Source organism: Coptis chinensis, chromosome 6 (assembly GCF_015680905.1).
Source record: "Coptis chinensis isolate HL-2020 chromosome 6, ASM1568090v1, whole genome shotgun sequence".
Classification (NCBI taxonomy): Eukaryota; Viridiplantae; Streptophyta; class Magnoliopsida; order Ranunculales; family Ranunculaceae; genus Coptis; species Coptis chinensis.
Window position 1 is genome coordinate 43,113,561 of NC_141461.1, and position 9,445 is coordinate 43,123,005.

Here is a 9,445-nt window from a genome sequence, read left to right on the forward strand (position 1 = left end):
TACCCGAAATGCGAATCCGAGCCCGATAGGTACCCGGAATATAGGGTTAGGGTAGGGTGTGGTCACACTTTTGAACAAAATACCCGACTCCGAACCCGACCCGCTGAAAACCTGTTCGGGTTCTGGTAACCCGATACCTGTTCAAAACCCAAAAAGTCGGGTTCGAGCCGGGTCGGTACCCGTTTGGACATCCCTAGTCAATTTTACACATTGCGGGTTTCTCGAGATTTTATATACATTTCGCCCCGGTTATAATAATAATAATAATCCGTGAGCGGAGCGAACATTTTGGGAGAGGGGGTAAGGTGGCCCAAAATGTTACTTGGTTGGTTTCTGTCTGTCCTCATCTTCTCCTATTCATCCCTCTCCCTCTCAATCTCTCCCTCTCAATCTCTCCTCAATCTCCGCTCCTCTCCCTCTCAATCTCCTCCTCCTCCTCTCCTCTCAATCTCCGCTCTCTCTCCCTCTCGCCAGCCATCAAGCTTTATGCGGTTTACTAAATAATATCTTGGTCCGTGGCGGATTTAACATGGGAGAGGGGGTAAGGTGGCCCAAAATGTTACTTGGTTGGTTTCTGTCTGTCCTCATCTTCTCCTATTCATCCCTCTCCCTCTCAATCTCTCCCTCTCAATCTCCTCTCAATCTCCGCTCCTCTCTCCCTCTCAATCTCCGCTCCTCTCTCTCCGCTCACGCCCCACTGCTATGCAGTTTACTAGTAATAATAATAAAACTGAAATATCTCAAACTTTCAACATTGCCTGAAATAGCAGTAACGGTCAGGTGAGCCCAACCAAAACATTACCTCATTTGTACATCTTCCAACGTTAAAAATTGGAAAGAACCTCATTTTTCACGAAGTATATATTATTATTAGATCTATCTTTCTCTGCAAATTTCAAAGCGTTTGTGTTATGGACGCAATCAGGAAACAAGCTACCAAGATAAGAGAACAGGTCGCTAAACAACAACAGGTATTATATATGTTCTTCACTAGCTTCATTCACCTGTTATTTTATATTTTTTATTTTAATGTGTTGCATTGTTGAAATATGTAAGAGTTTTTGATACAATGGTGATAAAGATAGGAACTTGGAATTTATCATCATTAGTTAGAGAAATTGAAATTACCCCTTTTCCCCATTTTATGTTCTTGTTGGAGCTTGTTTTGCTCACAACAATGCCGCCCACCACGTTCGCAGCATTTGTTTCAAGGGTTATGATGCATTGCTAACTCGGGTGGCAACTCGCAATATGAAGCTTAGTTTCAATGCATTTGACTCCCCTGACATAGGTGTTGTGGCAAAAGGGGATTGAACTTGTATCTAACAAATGGCATCTGCATCCTGGAGATCATACCAAAAGATCAGATTGATTTGTTAACCTTGTATAAAAAAGACTGAAGAATATATTCATTAGCACAGAAAAACTTTGAAATTGGGTTGAGAATTGCGGCGTAGTTTTGTGGAGATTAGAAATTTTGCATTGAACTGGATTTTTTATATTGAAGATGTCATGATTAATTCCGTGTCATTTCTCCTATATAAGCAACCTGTGGACACTTTTGTGTGAAAATGAATACCTTGGCACCTTGCTAAGCAAGAGGTGGATAAGAAATGAGTAGGCTGAAGGGTGCAGACCGAGTAGGGAGGTCTTAGTTTCCATACAGATATGCCTGTAGAGTCCATCTCTTTGACGTAATGCTGTTTGGTTTCACCATTGATGAAATTTTACTTCACCAACAAAAACAGAAAGAAACACAAATCGTGTGGCATGTTTTAGATTTTCTTGACAATTATGCAAATTTATAGCAGAGTGAAGAAGAGAAAAGGAATCAAAAGCTGTACTCTTACATGATAAATAGAAACTGACCACATGGTAGAAAAATTGTTGATTTGATTTTTTATGTATTAGTTTTAAATTCCATCATAAACAGAACTTTTCTGGATAAAATTGGTACCATCTGTAAAAATTGATATAAAGCATATAGCTGATTTTTGGGGCAAAAGATTTGGTAGAGGCACGTTGCCAGTAAAAGTTTCAATGTGTTTGCACGAGATAAACACACAATGGATTATATCCAAGATTTACAATCATGATACTAGCTAAATGGTTCTAGAACCAAATCTGAATAGTTCACAGATTTCCGTCGGGTGTATGCTAAGAAAACATGCTTTGACTATCAAGGCTCGAGACTTGGCTTTTAAGCACCAAAATTTCGAGGTGATAAGTGCACCAAAATTGCTGGCATAAGTGCATAACTGCATAAGCTCAGATCCCGTTAGTATATATTTTTATTTTTAATGTTTTATCTTTCAAGAACTAAACCTAAATAGTTCCCAGGAATTTGTATTTAGTGCTCTCCCAAACACATTAAACATACAGGGACAGACCTAGATTTGCAGAGATAAATGGAATAGGAAGACGAGGGTGTTAGTTTTCTTTTTTATGTGATAATGTTGTCAATCTAACAATTCGGATCATCTTCTCTTTTTGAACTTTCTACAAATGTCTAAGAGAAGAATTGCCTACAACTCGCCAATTGTGAAAATGATGCAACATTTCCTCAATCCCTCTTCTCTCCCTGTAATCACAATCAAGATAAATCATCGAATATGTACAGCTCATAACTTAAGCAATGCAGTCATTGTTCTCAGTGCAAAATTTTGTTAATTCCAACGATTTGCAGCAGTGAAATGATCCTTTTCTTGTCGCTGTTGTAATTACTCCTACACTACAACTGTGGTGATGATTGGAAGTGGAATCATACAGGAAGTTATTGGCACACAATTATCAGCTCTCTAAGAGAGTCTTTTAGCTGCAGCATTGCCTAATTTGCATTACCGAGTAATCAAAATTTTGTTTGTTTTATTATTTCCTTCTCATCCGACTCTGTTTTATTGGTTTGTTTAAGTAGAGAGTTAAACAATGTGTGGTCTTAGTCGCATATAAGGCACCAAATATTTCTATCCCATATTCTCATAAGCTATGAATCCTATGATTTTGCATTTCATTGAATTTTTATAAGCAATTAACATCGATTAGAAGGTTGGATTTTATTCATGCATCCTATTATCTTCAGTGGTGTAGTTATCTCATCATTGGGTTTTGTACACGCTATATTTCAGAAACTGGAAGAATGTTGCTAGTCATAACATTACATAAGCGTTTGGTTGTACTCTTGGGTATGAGAAAAGAGAAGAAACAGTCAGGGTTGTTATGTGTTTTTTTGGGGGTTTCTATATTTCGGTTTGTAAACTCAAAACAAAAGCAAATTAGTGGGGTGTAAGTGAAATCCCCCCGTTATGAATTTGACTCATTTGGCTGTAAAAAACATGCTTGTTACCTTCACTTTGTTGTACTTCAGGCAGTGCTCAAGCAGTTTGGAGGATATGGAGGTTCAGATAGTGTACTTACTGATGAGGCAGAACTTCAGCAGCATCAGAAACTTGAAAAGTTGTTCATATCAACACGTGCTGGAAAGGTAGGTTTTCTTCCTCCTGTTTTTCATGAAAGTTTCTTATTATTTACTTCTAATGCTCTATATGTTGTTTTCTAACTTTTCTCTTTGCCAGCATTTTCAAAGGGATGTTGTTCGTAGTGTGGAAGGTTACATTGTCACTGGATCCAAGCAAGTTGAAATCGGTGAGCTAGCGAAGCACAAATGCCCTACGATCTTGATCGTACTTGTTCTGACTTTGTCCTTGTTTCCTTCTTGTATGCTTAACTTATTGCTTTCTATAGGTTCAAAATTGTCAGAAGACAGCAGAAAATATGGGGCTGATAATACCTGTACCAGTGGTAATACATTGTCCAAAGCTGCGTTAAGCTATGGACGAGCTCGTGCTCAAATGGAAAAGGAACGTGGAAATTTTCTGAAAGCCCTTGGTACCCAGGTATGATCAATTACCTTCTAATGATTCAGGATGCAACCAAAAAAATAAAATAAATAATAGTAAATAAAAATAGTGGCAATATTGATAAGATCAATTAGCTATATCTGATTAAATTTATCACTATATTCTTCTGTTGCAAGTTGCATGGCATGCTATTTACATTTGGGTTGGTCGACCTATCTTGATAACTTTTACACTCCAATTCCTTCATTGAAAGAAATTAATGTACCTTAGAAATTGTTTCTTTTTGCGTCTCAGAGAGTTTGTTATTGCTCTGTTGAATTACCTTGCTAGTTGTTATGCCATTGATTTATGTTGTGTGTGGTGCAATATGCTCATGTTGTTAGACATTTATGATCACATATCCCAAATTTAAGCAATGACTATCATTTCTTTAGATGCCATTGTCTCGGGGGAGGGAGAATATTAGTAATTTATTCATCATTAGTCAGTAGTCACTGTTTCCTCAAGGCAAGAACCTTGGGGAAGTGGTGCAAACATGTGCGTTGCCGATGCCTATGTTCCTCCACTGAAGGGACCTATGACCAGCCCAATCAGCGGCTAAGCACATCCTTGCAGGAATTTCTTATGGTGACAAGCTGATGGCTAAACAGGAAAACAACACGTCTATTCAGGTTGGAGGCAAAGCAACCAGCAACCCATATATTCATCAAACCAGGCCACCAGGATTTTTTTGCCCAAATTTTTGTTGAATCATTGACTTTTCATTCATTCTATATTAATAATGGTAGCAGGGCGAACCTTATTAGTACCTTCTTCTACGGATTACACCCCAAATCTTGCTTCTATCATCCCATTTTTTGGACACCATGTGACTGAAAAGAATTTTTTTTGATATAGTAATTGATGGTGGTTTGTAAAATTTTGTTTGGTAGTAGAAAAGCTACAAAACAAAGCTATGCTGAATCTGTTCAATGACTTATGGGCAGGTTTGGGGAGACCGACATTGTCTTCTGCCACTCGAATTTTAACCCTTCAAAGGTGAAGTGTGATGTACACTTGTACAGTAATGGCGATGGATGAGTGTCGTTTGCTTGTAGGGCCTCTGTGGCAATTTCATAGACAGTTCCCATGATGGTGCACCGAGCACTTATTATTTTCTATATGTAGTCAAAATTTTCACGTATCCTCTTCCACCTCTAGAAAGCGAAGTCTTTTACACTATGCTACATTTCTTGTCGAAGCTTCTATTTTGGATAGACAATACCAATCAGATTCAGTCCTCTCCTACGCTTGTGCAATCACTGTTTTGTGCACTGTTGGAGTAAGATAAACCATTTGACGTTATGGGTCCATTTTTTATCATGATTTGAGATTGTTGTTTTTGCAAATTGTTGTCGCCTCATGATCTTTCCTCTGTAATTAAGTTTTTTTCGTTCCCAATGAAGCTTCCCCTATATCATGCTATAACATAATGTAGGCTACATCATCCAGTAGTGGACTGTTACAGTTAATTAAGTATGTGGTTCCAACACCTTTGGTTCTCCAGGTTGCAGAACCACTTCGAGCAATGGTGATGGGAGCTCCACTGGAGGATGCACGACATCTTGCTCAACGATATGATAGAATTCGACAAGAAGCTGAAAGTCAGGTAATAATACTTGTTGATGTATGGCCTTTCATCCGCAGAAAGTACCTTTTCTTTGCCATTTTGGAACTGTTGTATACTATTAAAGAATATTCCTTTTTGTTGTCTACTAGTAAGTTCTATCCTTCATGGAAGGGGTAAAAGAAAAAACTTCGGAGTTTCACATGAAAATTAAACATTTAACAATTTCTTATCATTAAGCATATTAATCTCAATTCAGTGAAGTAAATTTTTCGTTGAATGCTCAGTTTCTGATTTCCTCCAGTTCCTCTTTTCATCGCATTTTGGACCTAGGTAGGCGATTGAAGTTTCCAAACGCCAAGCAAAAGTCAAGGAATCTGTTGGAAGCATTGATGTCACTTCAAAACTGGAAGCTGCAGAGGCCAAACTGCAAGAGTTGAAGTCAAATATGGCCGTGTTGGGTAAAGAAGCTGTCGTAGCGATGGCTTCTGTGGAATCTCAACAGCAAAGGCTAACACTGCAGCGGCTTATTGCAATGGTATTGCATTTTGTGATTGTTCGATCTAGGACTTCTGAAAAAAAAAATCCTACCAGACATACAAGCAATCAGATTCAGAAACTAATTAGTTTTGCAAATTTTTGTCTGCACTGAAGGTTGAATCCGAGTGCACTTTTCATCAGAGAGTCCTCCAGATACTGGATCAGCTTGTGGATGAAGTATGGGTTTTACCTAGTACTTTTGTCAATTCTCGCCATCGATGGATCCTATATTCCTATCAAAATTGGGCTACCTTCTTTGTAATGATGAATTATGTTTTTGGTGATTGATAGATGGTATCAGAGCGCCAAAGAATTGAAGCTTCTCCAAGCCCAACTTTGGACGAACGAATGCCATCCCCTCCATCATATGAAGAAGTTAATGGTGTCTTTGCTTCTCCATCATTTAATGGAATAACAGACAATGTAGGATACTTTTTAGGAGAGGTAAGTGTGCTAACTTTCTCTTTGTAAACTGTTGAGATGTTAGTTGTAGTCCCACATGTGATGTGTGAAGCCTTGCAATATGGTATAAATGTTACTTTGGCCTCTCCACTTATCACCAATTGGTTTTAAGTTGGATCCTCATTTTGTGTAATACAAATATTGGTTTTCTAGTGTATTTCTGCATCTCTTATCATTTTGTTTTTGTGTAGGCTGTGTTTTCGTACCAAGCTGAATCGGATGTGGAGTTGAATCTGTCAATTGGTGACTATGTTGTCATTCGAAAGGTTTTTAGATCTTTCTCTGCTTTTCTTTTATCGTAGTTTTGCCTTCTGCTAGCATTTTGTGTCATTGTGATGAATGAAGCCAAGTGTTGCCAGCTCTTTTCTTCAGGTGTCCATGGTGTCCGCATGGATACGTCTTAGAAAAGAGTTGCAATCCAAGCACATTTTCAGATAAGCAGTATATTAACAGATCTGGGAAACAATATCTTCACGCTTGGCACGCGACTTATGCCTTAGAAAAATACTGTATGCTCAAATCTGGATAAGGGACTCATCGTGTCAGTTCTAGGCAGCTCCTTACACCAAACTAGCCAGTTCTAGGAACTTGCCGAAGAAATGGTTAGGTCTGATGGTGTGCACCTGGACTGTGACCCCGTATCTGATTTGAGTCTTAGAAATTAGAAGAACTCTAGGAAATACGGCGATTTAGTTCCATCCACATCACTGAACTTCCTTGTTGGTTTTTTATGGGCAACACCTCAGAGTTGATGGTTGTGTGGAAACCCCACAAGGTTAGTTGTAACAGCTTCTGAAAGAGTTGTTAATGTAGTATTCAGTAAAAATAGGAAAGTGGGGAAAATGTGCCATTATATCTGACTTGGCCTTCCCTTTCAAAGTCTAAGTTCACTAAGTATTAGCGAAAATGTATTATTGTTATGGAGAAGAAGTTTGGAGTAAAAGAGGATACGGCCTTAGGTTCAGCCTTGTATCACTTCAATATATATAAGAGAATAATAGAGTTTACACTAATAGAAACTTACTAAAGAAATCGGGTCCTTGAGAGATGTCCTCTTAGAACTCTAACAGTAATGAAGTGCTATCACTGATTTCTCTTACAAAGTCACAGTCTGATTCGTTATACTTCTTTTCTGCCCAAAATGGAATATCTTTCTCTTTCTTGAGCTGTCCAGCTTAAAATCTGCAGACTGCCTTTAGCCCTAGAATCTCGCATGACTAAATAATATTGCAGTATGTAAAAGAGATGCTTTATAGTTGTGGGCCAGCTTACTCTAGCCCCCTTCAGTAATACATGACTTCCTTACTCAACAAGGAAAAAACATAACTTGAAAGAAAGAAATACTACAATATTTGTCTTTAGTAAAAAGAATTCTTGTCGGTCAGCTGCTCAACTCGTGTCATAACATTCCCGGCTTCCCGTAAAATCTTCCATAACAGTTTGCAACGCGATTTTGGCAAGCTTTTTTGGCCAGCTTCCCTCGATTCTTCTGCGGTTGACGATGACCTCCTACACCATTGGGGCGGTTGAAAGAACAGCTTAGAGTGATCACCCACGTAGTAAATATTCTGCAGTCACAGTTCTCCTTAAATCTTGGTGTTCGTCCTTTTTAGCGAGTATCGTTTAGTCTTTTGCTTCTTGAGGCTCCCACATTGGATTCTTCAAACCTTCTTAACCCAGGTGGGACACTTTGATGAAGAACAATGATGTTTCTTTGAAACCATCACATCACGGAAAATTCTAAAGCAACAAACTAACTGAACTTGAGAACGCAACTACAGTAAATCCTTGAACTGAAACTAATGTAAACATTTTATAGGCATTCCACAACAGTTGATGAGGTGATATGGTATTTTAACTTGGTAACTAGATTGATTTGAACCCTAGCTGGTAACTTTTTGTTAGTTTTCTGTTAATTTATCTCGATAAACTTAAGCACAAGATCTGTTGCTGTTTTGGTATTGATAACCTGGCAAATTGGGGAGTGTACCTGTGGTATAGTGGCATGCCTAATGTAAAAATAATTAGGTATTTGGTGTTTGGTAATCTGGCAAAGTGGTAAGTCTACTGTAGGCCAAAGAATAAGCACGTGGTAAGAAAATTCAGATGTACACAATGTTTGCCAACAATATATTGTGAATAGTACATAGAAAAATTGGAAGAGTTTACCAGGGGATGTACCCCGTGTCATGGTAATGTGGCTACGCCACTGATTTCAACTGCAAAGTAAAGATGTTTTATATCGTGTGCAATCTTGTCAAGAGGCCCCCTCAAACCAACTTATTTGACGTAGTTTATAACGAATTTGCTGTGAAAGGTTCTTCTATATCTCTGTCCAAATGTCAATGACACCTTCAGGACATAGACAGGCTTATTTATATTTTGCCAATATCATTATATTTGTAATTATATTTATAAATGACGCAAGTTGTTGACCTTTGTTATTTCTGTTTACTATTTACTATTTATTGTTTTAATAGGTATCAAACAATGGTTGGGCAGAAGGCGAATGTAGGGGAAAAGCAGGTTGGTTTCCTTTTGGATACGTTGAAAGGCGGGAGCGAGTGCTTGCAAGCAAAATGACGGCTGTAGTCTTTTAATGTCTTTGCTGTCTGTTGCGTCTTGGAGGCAATCCATTGATATCCACTTTCATTGATTGATTCTTTGGTATAGTTTGTAAGGTTTTCAAATTATCTTGTTGTGTCTCCATGTTCCACAGCTTGGTTAGTGGTGAGAAATGTTTTGTCAACAATATTGAAATATTACTGAGACACTGAGCAAAGAATTTTTGTTTAATCAAAGTTACTGTCACCTTTGGTAATCCTTTTCTTTTGGTTACGATACGTTTTCTCTTTGTTTGAATATTTGAATATCATTCATTTGAATGGGGAGGAAAATTCATTTGAATGGGGAGGTAAAAATTGACGTAAATTGAGGAGGTATTAAAACTAAAACTTTGAGCACAAAGTAGTGATCCACG

General features: G+C 38.1%; 1 protein-coding gene across 7 annotated transcripts; it reads left to right on the forward strand.

The window, feature by feature from the left end:
* Positions 1–265: 265 nt before the first annotated feature.
* Positions 266–9,286, forward strand: LOC147493084 (SH3 domain-containing protein 2-like). 7 transcript variants are annotated; one of them, XM_086566100.1, is made up of 11 exons: positions 266–780; positions 926–971; positions 3,365–3,481; positions 3,573–3,642; positions 3,742–3,893; positions 5,404–5,505; positions 5,801–6,001; positions 6,118–6,180; positions 6,295–6,447; positions 6,657–6,731; positions 8,946–9,286. In XM_086566100.1, exons 1-11 carry the CDS (start codon positions 530–532, stop codon positions 9,063–9,065), a joined length of 1,350 nt encoding a protein of 449 aa, XP_086422226.1. In that variant the 5' UTR covers positions 266–529; the 3' UTR covers positions 9,066–9,286. The 7 variants fall into 7 exon arrangements, with proteins under 7 accessions (XP_086422226.1, XP_086422225.1, XP_086422224.1 ...); XM_086566099.1 differs by having other exon boundaries at positions 537–780; positions 875–971; XM_086566103.1 differs by having other exon boundaries at positions 658–780; positions 875–971; positions 3,584–3,642.
* The last annotated feature ends 159 nt before the right edge of the window (positions 9,287–9,445 follow it).

What these genes read in the sequence shown, in the direction of transcription:
- LOC147493084 (XM_086566098.1), top strand. Translation starts at nt 557, where the DNA reads ATGTTACTTGGTTGGTTTCTGTCTGTCCTCATCTTCTCCTATTCATCC. An exon ending in GACAAGAAGCTGAAAGTCAG is followed by an intron (nt 5,506 to 5,800) that starts GTAATAATACTT and finishes GGACCTAGGTAG; the next exon opens with GCGATTGAAGTTTCCAAACG. An exon ending in TGGATCAGCTTGTGGATGAA is followed by an intron (nt 6,181 to 6,294) that starts GTATGGGTTTTA and finishes GGTGATTGATAG; the next exon opens with ATGGTATCAGAGCGCCAAAG.